The sequence below is a fragment of the Raphanus sativus genome, chromosome 3 (genome assembly GCF_000801105.2).
Source record: "Raphanus sativus cultivar WK10039 chromosome 3, ASM80110v3, whole genome shotgun sequence".
NCBI lineage: Eukaryota > Viridiplantae > Streptophyta > Magnoliopsida > Brassicales > Brassicaceae > Raphanus > Raphanus sativus.
This window is the reverse complement of record NC_079513.1, coordinates 10,039,271-10,051,620: the sequence shown is the minus strand read 5'-3', so window position 1 is coordinate 10,051,620 and position 12,350 is coordinate 10,039,271. Positions and strand designations below refer to the sequence as shown.

Here is a 12,350-nt window from a genome sequence, read left to right as displayed (position 1 = left end):
TTGGTAAGAGAACCCATTGTTATCTATTATTAATGGCAATTTAAGGTTTGTTTGGAGTCCATATTTTCATCCACCCAATTTCTTATAAATGGAAACTCATTTTATACAGATATATCAATAACACAAATCACATCTTACTAAAAATATAAATGGATCCATCACTATTTTCTTTCGATATCGAAGCTTACAAAAAAATAGTGTGGGACTGAAGAGAGGTATATCGTAAACCGGTTTAGAAAGTGCTGAAAAGAAGCTAAGGAAGATCATTCATCTTGTAGCAAGATAAAACATTTCAAGAAAGATCATTTAGTAGTGAATCAAAGGCTGATTGATGACTACTTTGTCAATCAACCTACATATGATGAGCAAATGTTTTGTCGGTAATTCCATATGCAAAAACATTAGAAACCAATCAAACAGTGACAACTACTTCACCCAACAAGTTGACACAGCAAATAAAGAAGGTATTTCTCCAATGGAAAAATGCACTACTGCCATGCCATGTGAATGTTAATGTATGGTGTTGTTGTCGATGCGATCGACGAATATATCAAAATATGAGGAACTACGACATTGGAGTGTTCGTGTCTATTCTGTAAATGAATCATACAATTGTATGAGCAAGTGTATCTCAGAGCTCCAACTCAAAACGACTTACAAAGAATTTTGCATCTAAGTGAGATGCAGGGGTTTCTACAGAGGATCAGGACTATTGATTGCATGCACCGGGAATGGAAAAATTGTCCAACAACATGAGAATGTTAGTTTACTCGGTTAAATAAGGAAACCATCACTGCTATAACTGAAGCAACTACATCTAATGATATATGGATTTGATAAGCATTTTTGAATTTCCGGACACATTAAACGATATAAATATTCTAGATCGTTCGCCGGTGTTTGATGATGTTAAGCAAGGTAATAGTCTTAAGAGTTAATTTTTTTCCGTAAACCAAGGTCCATATGACATGGCATACTATCTATCTGACGATATCTATCTTTCTTATCCAGATTTCATCAAATCAATCCGACTTTTTCAAAGTGAACCAGACAATTTATTTGCAAAATCAAGAAAGATGTCAGAAGGACATCAAATGTGCAATTGGAATGTTACACGCTCACTTTAAAATCATTTATGAACCAACTCCCATATGAGACTTATTCGATTTGGTTATCATCAAGCGGTCATGTATCAAATTGTATAATTTGATTGTTGAGGATAAACGAGATACTATGATCAACATTGGATCGATTATGATTAATCTGAAGCAAATGGTTTGAGTACACCACAACCATTTTGACTGAGGTGCTATCAGCACTGACAAATGATGTGCATGCTAAATATGTACTACATGATTCAAAAGTACATCATGAATTGCAGATCTAGTCAAACACATACGGATGAAAATTGGATGTTTCATGATTTTTTTAAAAAAAAATTATGTGTGTAATTTAAAAGTTTTATTATTTGTGAACTGAATCCATTGTACCAATTAAGTTATGTTTTTATTTTATTTTGGGTTATGTAAAGCTTCTTAATTTTGTGTGTCTGTATCATATAATTTAATCTTAAGTTTAGTTATTTTAATAATATTAAGTTTAGTATATTTAAAAATAAAATCAGGTAAATATCTAACTTAAAATGAAGTTATTCTAAATTTTAATCGTTTTAATAATATTAATTTTAGTATTATTTTCTAAAGGTTTTATAAAATAAAAGAAGTTTTTGTTATATACTTTTAAAGCTAACTACAATCAGAATATTATTAATATATAGTTATCATACTATAAAATATAAAAATATGAATTAAAAATGGTATGGTAGGATTTTGAATTTTATTAAACTAAATATTGTAGAGATTAGAAAATAAAATTTGTGTTGAAAAAAAAAAACTGTGTTGAAAATGAAATGAGTGTTTAAAACCACTGTACATAGTCTTAGATAATAAATTTAAAGAGTGGGTTTTAGATTGTGGAGTTTAGTACTTAAAAAATATTTTAAATGTTAAATAATTTTTTTTAAAAAATATTTCAAAATAGAATTTGAAATATTTGTTTTTTGAAAAATATTGAAAAAGAATTTTTGTAAAAGGAAAATAAAAAGTTCGAATTAAAAAACAAAGAACTGTTTATATTTATATATACGTAAAGAAATGTAACCTCTTTTAAAGAAACTTCTTTTGGTCTTTTTTTTCTTTTTGTTTGTGTTTATTAGTAAGAAAAAAATATTTTAGTATATATTAAAGGGTGTATTCAATCGAGAGTTTCAGGTGATTTTGTATTAAAATGACAAATCCACTGTTATTCAAACATGAATTTTAAAAACTCATTTAAAATCCACTGTTATTGAACTTGACATTTCGTAAAGTACTCTGAAATCCACTGTTTAAAAAAATAAAACTCAAATCTCATTGTTTTAGGTAATATTCTAGAGTAATTTAACAAAAATCACATAAATCTCTGCAACTTATTAAAATCATCTAAAACTCCATTAAAAATCAAATGGTAAATTGAATATATCCCCCTAAAATTCTGAATGATATTTTTTTAATAAAACAGAACAAAATATTATATCATACTTTACAACTAAACTTACGCGTTTTGAAATTATTATATTTGTTGTTATCTTTGCAACTAAATTTGTGGATGTTTTTTTGTCTCATTTTGTGGAAGATTATGCAAAATACCATTATAATTTACCCCAACTGCGACGGAGATTAATTTCTTTTCTTTTTTTCATTCTCGTTCGGCGCAACACAGCGCCGAGTTTGGTCTCTTGAAACTTTGCTCATCAAGGTAAAACCTTGTTCGATTGCCCTTCTTTCTTTATTTATTCGCAGTTTGTGTGAGAGATTTCATCTCTAAACTTGAAAGTTTCTGCGTGCGTTTTCTGGTGGATCTGAAAGACAGATTGATAAACCCTAGTGGGAAGCGGATCAGTAAGATGGATGATATACATTTGGTTGACCCAATGGTGAATCAAGAGATGGACGAGATCGGAGTAGCAGAGCCATGTGTTGGGATGGAGTTCGATTCTGAGAAAGAAGCCAAATCTTTCTACGACGAGTACGCCAGGCAGCTCTCTTTCACTTCCAAGCTCCTTTCCCTTCCCACCGATTCCTCTTCTTCTTCTGCTCGGCAATTCGTATGTAGTAGTAGTAGTAGCACCAGCAAAAGGTCGAGACGAAGGCCTGCCGAAATCTGCGATGCTATGCTTAGGATAGAGCTCAAGGCTCACAAATGGGTCGTCACCAAGTTCGTTAAAGAGCATAGCCACGGCTTAGCCACTCCCAACACGCTCCACTGTCTTCGCCCTCGCAGGCATTTCGCGACCTCTAACGTGCCTAGTGGTATGATGTATGTTTCCATGGACGGCGGGAGTCGTGCTGCTTCTAACTCTAAGGATCCCAAGAGAACGCTAGGACGTGACGCGCATAACCTCTTGGAGTATTTCAACAGGATGCAGGCCGAGAATCCTGGTTTCTTCTACGCCGTTCAGCTCGATGATGATGATAATAATAATAATCAGATGACTAATGTCTTCTGGGCTGATTCGAGGTCTAGGATTGCTTATTCCCGCTTCGGCGACACGGTTACGCTAGATACGAGGTACAAATCCAGTCAATTTCTTGTTCCTTTTGCGCCCTTTACTGGCGTGAATCATCATGGCCAGGCTGTACTTTTCGGCTGTGCGCTGATTCTTGACGACTCAGAGGCTTCCTTCATCTGGCTCTTCAAGACTTTTCTAACCGCCATGAGAGATCACCCTCCCGTCTCTTTGGTGACTGATCAAGATAGAGCCATTCAGATCGCTGCTTCTCAGGTTTTTCCTGGTGCTCGTCACTGTATTAATAAGTGGGATGTGCTTAGAGAAGGTCAGGATAAGCTGGCTCATGTCTCTCTCGCCTATCCTAGCTTTCAGGTGGAGCTTTACAATTGTATCAACTTCACTGAAACCGTAGAGGAGTTCGAATCGTCTTGGAGTTCCATCGTTGACAAGTATGACTTAGGAAGACATGAATGGCTTTCTTCTTTATATAACGCTCGAGCTCAGTGGGTACCTGTTTATTTCCGAGACTCCTTTTTTGCTGCACTCTTCCCTACTACACAAGGCTCTTTTTTTGATGGGTATGTGAATCAGCAGACAACTCTTCCCATCTTCTTTAGGCTCTACGAAAGGGCTATGGAGAGCTGGTTTGAGATGGAGATTGAAGCTGATCATGACACTGCCAACACGCCTCCAATCTTGAAGACTCCATCACCCATGGAGAGCCAGGCTGCAAATCTGTATACACGGAGAATCTTTGAAAAGTTTCAGGCAGAGTTGGTGGAGACGTTTGCTTACACTGCAAACAGAATCGATGATGATGGTACCAGCACCACATTCAGGGTTGCGAAATTTGAAAATGACAACAAAGCTTATATGGTGTCGTTTTGCTACCCGGAGATGAGAGCAAGCTGCAGCTGTCAGATGTTTGAGCATTCCGGGATACTCTGTCGACACGTTCTGACAGTGTTTACCGTCACAAATATACTCACCTTGCCACCGCATTATATTCTGGGAAGGTGGACCAGAAATGCCAAGAGCGTTGTGGAGATGGATGAGCGTGTTAGCGATGATGGCTTGTTACACCGTTACAACCACTTATGTCGCGAGGCCATTAAGTATGCTGAGGAAGGTGCAGTTACACCTGAGACTTATAATATTGCTTTAGGAGCACTCAGAGAAGGTGGAAAGAAGGTTTCAGCTGTCAGGAAAAGCGTTGGCAGAGCTGCACCTCCTAGCTCACACGGTGGTGATGCAAAGACCTCACTATCAGCATCTGACTCAACCCCTCTGCTGTGGCCTCGTCATGATGAAATGACACGCAGATTTAATCTTAACGATGGTGGGGCCAGAGCTCAGTCTGTTGCTGATTTGAATCTGCCGCGTATGGCACCGATATCCCTTCACCGAGATGATGGTGCTCCTGAGAATATGGTACCCAGAGTAAACCTTTCACTGAGTCATTTGTTTTTTCTTTCTGTCAGTGACTTGGGTGATAATTTGACTTGCCTTGTCTTGCAGGTAGCTCTTCCTTGTCTTAAGTCAATGACTTGGGGGATGGAGAGTAAGAATACAATCCCGGGTGGTAGAGTTGCAGTTATCAATTTAAAGGTGTGCATTACACGAACCAGAAACGTTTTCTGTATGGTTTTTGCGTTCATATTAATGAACAGTTTATTAATAGTCTTTGTTGCTTCCTGCAAAATTGTGATAGACCGCAGAAGTGAGGATTTTTTTTTTCTATGATGTGTTTCAGTTGCACGATTACAGAAAGTTTCCCTCGGCAGATATGGAGGTCAAGTTTCAGCTGTCTAGCGTTACACTTGAACCTATGTTAAGGTCTATGGCTTACATCAGCGAACAACTCTCAGCTCCAGCGAATAGAGTAGCTGTCATCAATTTGAAGGTATGCTTCTTATACTCTAGGTAGCTTCTCCTTTAGGCTTCATTTGCTCTATCTGTGTGTCACTTTCAAGTAAATGGCCGGTCTTGAACAAAGACTAGAATCACTATTTGTATATGAAAATTTATTTCATGTCTGCATATGTAAAATTGTTCTTTTGGAACCCACTTGAATTTAAGCAACAACAAAAACAGCTGGAGAATTTGTTTGACTACTACATAGAGGACTCATGTTCATGAAAGGCTTTAGTAGCCATATTCTTTCATGATGCATTATTCATGGGAAAACGGAATTGCTTATGTTTATCTGTCTCTCTTTGTTTGAAATAAAGAGTTTCTCAACTGAGACCTTTTTGTTTATCTTATACTCCAGCTGCAAGACACTGAGACAACAACAGGAGAATCAGAGGTCAAATTTCAGGTGTCCAGGGATACACTAGGGGCAATGTTGAGATCAATGGCTTATATCCGTGAGCAGCTCTCTATTGTTGTAAGTACACACTTCCTTTTATTTACTTACAAACAAAGCCATATTATTACTACTTATATAGACTCTAAAACTGTAACTTTGCATTTGCAGGGAGAGCTACAGACAGAACCACAAGGGAAGAAGCAACGCAAGTGAAAGAGAGAAGCAACCACGGAAATTTTTTTAAAAAAAAATTGTAAACGTAGGAAGGAAGATCCCTCATTAGGATTCGTGTGTTCAATCTTTGTGATTGATGTTGTACGTTACAATGTGTAATATGTGCAAGTGTGGAGAAACAGGTGGGGGCATTGAGTCTTGATTCAGGGCAGGCTTTGAATTGTATATATATCCTTTTTTCAGACATCGATGAACCACCCATTCGCTTGAAGTGCAACGTTAGATTTGGTTGGTCACAGTGATTTATTTATTTTATTTTATTTTGAAAAGAAAGCAGCATTGAGGGACACAATAAAAGATCCAAGTAAGAAATGATGCTTGATGAGACGCAATATGGGACAAGAATTCTCACACATTTACATCATCGTCCAACAGACAACAAAGCACATGAAAAGCAGCTAAGGAAATATAGCGACTGCATTCCTTATGCCAAAACAACAAAAAGAATACATACATCAAAGGACAAGTAAATTGCTAATCCCTCTAACACTGATTCCTTCAACCCGAACGGGTAGACTCGGTCACCATGTGTCTACAAGCTCCTGTAATCAACGACGGTTACCTCTTCCTCTGGAGCATCTAGGTCTTGATAGCTGCCATCATTTTCTCATTACATTAGTTTCAATGTAGTTTTTTTCCCACCTGGAAAATCAAAGTTTGGGGAATGGATTGAAACAAAAGAACAATTGCCACATCGTTTTTCTTTTGATCATCTGAACCGTGTTCGATCGTCTCTCACACTTCATGAACATGTAGCTGAACCTTAATCCTCGTCGACCAAACTATATAGTTTGTCGATGAAATGTTTGGGGGTTATCAAAGATGTATTTTCGAAAGTACGAACGGGTCAGAATCTAGTTTAGTAGGTTAAACATAAGTCTTTTTTTGACAACACATACAAAGACCTAATACATATTTGACTATTGACCCAAAAATAGGGAAAAAGGACCAAGAGAACTGTAAAAAAAAGTGACCGGTGAGAGTAACAACACCTGGAGAGAAAGTTACCGTTTTGAGTCAATTTCTTTACAAGCAAGCAGATGCTTTATTGCATGTGTCACACTTTTTGCCCTTTTTCTCCTCCTCATAAGATCTCTCTCTCTCTCTCTCTCTCTCTCTCTCTCTCTCTCTCGCTACTGTAAGACGTTTATGTTTGATCCTCTCGCATAACTAAAAAAAAGCTCAACCACCTCTCCCTCTCTTCAATTCGCACTCTTTAGGTAATACCGCTGTTTCTCCATTTTCCGCTGCTTCTTGCGTAGATAGCCACTCGATTCTAGGTTCTCTTCTACTCTAATCTAGTTCCCCAATTTCAGTTGGGTTTCTATTAAAATCTCTCCTTTTTGCTGACAAAACCCCACCTTGATTTTTGTTCAATTTACTTTGGTATTTGTTTACGGTATATGACCAGAACTGGATTGTTTATGTTCGATTAGCTGAGAAAGGTTTTGTCTTTTTGGTGTGTGATTTCTGATTGTTTCTCTTCTATTGGTTTAATGCAACTGTAACTGACTTCTTCTGATATGCGTTTTCTTGTGAAAAGTTTTACCCTTTTCATGCATCTGTGTTTCTTCTTCCAGATTCAGTATTGAGTACAATGATTCTGTGCCACACCTCCAACATTAGATTCAAACTCTAATTCTCTAACTCTTTTCTTTACATATGTACAGATTGGAAAACAATGGGTGCAACAACATCTAGAATAGATGAAGACAAAGCCTTACAGCTATGTCGAGAAAGAAAAAAATTCGTGCAACAAGCACTCGATGGAAGATGTTTGTTAGCGGCTGCTCACGTTTCATACGTCCAGTCTCTTAAGAATACCGGAACTGCCCTCAGGAAATTCGCAGAGACCGAAGTTCCAGTTGAATCTTCCTTGTACACCTCCACTACTAGTGCCACTACACCAGAACAAGCTCTCGCTTTAACTGAGAAATCAGGATCTCATTTCTCTTACTCTCACAATGACACGTATTCTCCCTCGCCCTCGCCTCCTCCTCCTAGTTCCCGTCCGTTCTTCCAGATCAATCATATGAAATTCAGAGGGTTTTCTTCCGAGAAAGTGGAAGAGAAACCGCCTGTTTCTATTGTCGCTACTGTCACCTCGTCTAGTATCATCCCACAGAGCAGAAGGTCTATGGAAAAGATGGAATCAGAATCTTCTTGTTCCATGCCACCTGAGACGCCTCCTTGGGATTATTTTGGTCTTTCTCATCCGATTGACAACCGGTTTTCGTCTCCTCGTGGCAAGGGAAAGGATGATGATGAAGAAGAAGATGGTGACAACTTTTCTTTTCAAGAAAGGGAAGAGTCCAGAGACTCTGATGATGAGTTTGATGAGGAGCTGACAAGTGATACACTTGTGAGAAGCTTTGAAAACTTCAACAGAGTGCGTCGTGATGCTTCTCCTCAAAGAGATGGAGTGGAAAGCGACTCCGAGAAAAGCAAAACTCCCGAGCTATCACCTCCAGTGACGCCATTGGCAGATTCTACTCCAGTGAACAAAACACCAAACGAGGGAGATCGCACCGACAACAAGCTTCCTCCAAGGGACTTCTTGTCAAGCATGAAAGAGATAGAGTTGCTCTTTGTCAAAGCTTCAGAGACTGGAAAAGAAGTCCCTAGGATGCTTGAAGCCAACAAATTGCATTTCCGTCCCATTGTTCCATCAAAAGAAAGTAATAATTCTCTGCTTGTAACTTGCTTACTGTTTGGGATTCATAATAGTTCAACCACATGCCTTTGCTTTTTGCAGGTGGCTCTGGTGCATCATCACTGTTCAAAACCTGTCTGACTTGTGGGGAAGACCCCAAAGATGTACCAGAAGGTAAAAGTGGTGCTTATTTACATTTTGGGTTTTTAACTGTTTTTGATTTTGATGGAGTGGGTTACAATCTGAGCTTGTCTGTGCAGAGCCTGCTCAGGACTCAGTGAAATACTTGACCTGGCATAGGACTGAATCATCTCGATCCTCATCTTCTATGAATCCTCTGGGAGGAATGAATAGTGATGATGTGGAAGAGCTGAATAGCAATCTCTTTGAAAACATTTGCATGATTGCTGGAAGCCATGCGTCGACCCTAGACAGACTGTATGCATGGGAGCGGAAGCTCTATGATGAAGTTAAGGTACTTAAGAGTTCCTTAAATACATTATTCAAGAAAATATAATCAAAGTATGTAATATAATGTGTTTTTGATTCAGGGGAGTCAAACTGTGCGGAGTGAGTATGACGAAAAATGCAGAGTTTTAAGAGAACTTGAATCAGAAGGCAAAGGTTCAAAAACAATAGACAAGACACGTGCAGTTGTCAAGGACCTTCACTCCAGAATCAGAGTGGCTATTCACAGGATCGACTCAATATCCAGACGGATTGAAGAGCTCCGTGACAAAGAGCTCCAACCTCAACTCGAAGAACTCATTGAAGGGTATGTTGTATAAGAACCTGAGAGCCTTGTTATATATATTTGATCATTATGTTTGGATGTAAATAGGTTGAGTCGAATGTGGGAAGTGATGTTGGAATGCCACAAGGTTCAGTTTAGGTTAATCTCAGCGTGTCACAGAAGCGGTAACATTAAACTCAACATGCAGTCAGAGCTGCACAGACAAGTAACATGTCACCTAGAAGATGAACTCAGGGGGTTGGCTTCAAGCTTCACAAAGTGGATCACAGGTCAAAGATCATATATTAAAGCTATAAACGAATGGCTGGAGAAATGTGTCACCTTACCACAAAGATCCTCCAAGCGGAAAAGGCGCGTGCCAGAAATCTCTCCGAGGAACCATGGTCCTCCCATTTACGCAACATGTGGAATCTGGCTAGAGAAGCTCGAAGCTTTGCCTACCAAAGAGGTTTCGAGCTCCATCAAAGCGCTTGCTTCTGATGTTGCCAGGTTCTTGCCACGGCAGGAGAAGAATCGCAACAAGAAACATCGGTCTGGCGAGAACCAGAACGATCACCTGTTGCAAGATGAGACGTTGGAAGATTGTGGTCCGGGATTTGATCGGTTTAGGACAAGCTTGGAAGGATTTGCTGGCCAGCTCAACCAGTTTGCAGAACTGTCAGTGAAATTGTATGAGGAACTTAAGAAGGGTATCCAAGAAGCCAAGAACAAGTACGAGCATATGAAGGCTTATTCCCAGGGTAACTAAGATTTATTTTATTTTTTTCATTTTCTGGTAAGAATGGAGTTTGTGACAGGTCAAGGTTTTAAAGAGACAAATTGGATTAAACATTTGTAAATGCTAGAGAGGTATCTATTATAAGAAAATTGCTTCAAGCATGATGTGGAAGGTAGTTGGTTATAATAGTTGATGTAGCTCAAATCAAATTATATCCTAGAGCGAAAGAGATTGGATAAACTTAAAAATAGAATTTATCAGTTATAAGAGAAAAAAAGAAATATCAAACACTAAAAAGGAAAACCTTTTTTGGGCAAAGGTATAAATACTGGGTGAACCTTTTTTTTTTCAAAAAAAATACTGGGTAAACCTTTAAATTCACTTATTTTCTTATTTCAATCAAATTGTCATATAGATTATTACCACATAGATAAATAAAATATAAATTATAAATTATAAAAAATAGAACAGCTAAACAAAATAATAACAAAAATTTTAAATTTAAATCATAAACTCTAAACTCGAAATCTAAACTCAAAACATAAACCCAAATCTTAAATCCTAAATTTTAAACCCAAATCTTAAACTCTAACCTATACCCTAAATCCAAACTATATACCATAAATCTTAAATCTAAACTCAAATCCTAGACCTAAACTCAAACTCTAAACACTAAACCCAAACTCTAGATCCTAAACCTAAATCTTAAATCTTAAATTCAAACTGTAAACAATAAACTCAAACTATACAGTATATCCTAAAAGTTTGAGTTTAGAGTCTAGATTTAGGATTAGACTATATGATTTGGATTTTTGGGCTCAGATTTAGGGTTTTGGGCTCAGATTTAGGATTAATCTCTAGGATTTGGGTTTTGGGTATAGATTTAAGGTTCAGGGTATAGAGTTTTAGTCTATATTTTATATTTGTGTCTAGGATCTAGGGTTTGGGTTAAAGATTTAGTGTTTATGATTTGGATTTAGAGTTTGAGTTTAGATTTAGGGTTTAGAGTTTATAATTTTGAGTTTAGTTTTAGCATGCAATGTTAAAATTTTCTTTACTATTTTTTTTTAGTTGTTCTGATTTTTTTTAAATTTATTATTTGTTATTTATTTGTCTATGTGGCAATAATCTATATGACAATTTGATTGAAATAAAGAAAGAGATAAATTTAAAATTCTAGGAATTGATATTCTAATCTGTCATCGCGGTTTGGCTTTAATTTAATTAAAACTCTAAATGGTAAAATCAGTTCAAATGGTGCAAATCAAACAGAACATGCAGGTTAAGCGGATCATGCAGGAAAGATGCAGATCAAGCGAAACATGCATGCAGATCAAGTAGAACAAACAATTATTATAATTTTTAATGATAAAAACAATTCAAATAAAATAAATTATATATTTTAATAATTAAAAATTATAATAAAATATATCAAACACACATATATAGAAAATATAAACAACAATAAATATTGCACTAAAAACATGTTGCTGTAATTTTGAAATCAAAATATGAAAACGCTAAAATTTAATGAAATAAATATAGTTTTTCCACTAGTATACACATTTAAATTATATCACCATATTTTTCAGAATTCATACTATAATTAAACACACATTATATACATATAATATTTTAAATTAAATGTAAATTGTATGAAGAAAATTAGAAAATATATATAGTCAATGATAGTTTTTATATTCTTATAATTGTAAATAAAATAGAATGAAATATATATATTTATAAAAACAGATAAACAAATTTTAAATTAAATATTTGCAGATCTCCCGCAAACAACACCAAATGTAGAGCGGTGAGATTTGAATACAGATCTTCTGCTTTTTTTCAGAAAAGACAAAAAAATCTGAAGTGCATGTAGATCTCTCACTATCTACAATGTAAAATCAAAAACAGTTGAATGGTAAATACAGTGCGGGAGAACTCCTTATGTGGAAGAACTGTCTTTGTCCCACCCTTCCATTCGAACACTAAGATTATGGTCACGGCTTCGGAATCTTTGAAAAAAAAGTTTTTTTTTTGTGGAAGCTCATTTGGTAAGTGGTTTTCTTAAAGGTTCTTTAATGAGCTTATACATCAAGATGTCTGGATTTCGAGTCTCAGTAAAGTTAG

General features: G+C 36.5%; 2 protein-coding genes across 3 annotated transcripts; both read left to right on the top strand.

Moving 5' to 3' along the window:
• The first annotated feature begins 2,657 nt into the window (after positions 1-2,657).
• On the top strand, positions 2,658-6,281 carry LOC130510193 (protein FAR1-RELATED SEQUENCE 3-like). Of its 2 annotated transcripts, none has more exons than XM_057006600.1 (6): positions 2,658-2,796; positions 2,911-4,981; positions 5,069-5,158; positions 5,304-5,453; positions 5,823-5,939; positions 6,030-6,281. In XM_057006600.1, the coding sequence occupies exons 2-6, from the start codon at positions 2,945-2,947 to the stop codon at positions 6,072-6,074; spliced, it is 2,439 nt and encodes an 812-aa protein (XP_056862580.1). In that variant the 5' UTR covers positions 2,658-2,796; positions 2,911-2,944; the 3' UTR covers positions 6,075-6,281. The 2 variants fall into 2 exon arrangements, with proteins under 2 accessions (XP_056862580.1, XP_056862579.1); XM_057006599.1 differs by having other exon boundaries at positions 2,669-2,796; positions 2,907-4,981.
• Positions 6,282-7,166: 885 nt separating this feature from the next.
• On the top strand, positions 7,167-10,381 carry LOC130494588 (protein ROLLING AND ERECT LEAF 2-like). Its single transcript, XM_057006598.1, has 6 exons — positions 7,167-7,315; positions 7,766-8,773; positions 8,851-8,922; positions 9,009-9,223; positions 9,300-9,523; positions 9,590-10,381. Exons 2-6 carry the CDS (start codon positions 7,777-7,779, stop codon positions 10,248-10,250), a joined length of 2,169 nt encoding a protein of 722 aa, XP_056862578.1. The 5' UTR covers positions 7,167-7,315; positions 7,766-7,776; the 3' UTR covers positions 10,251-10,381.
• The last annotated feature ends 1,969 nt before the right edge of the window (positions 10,382-12,350 follow it).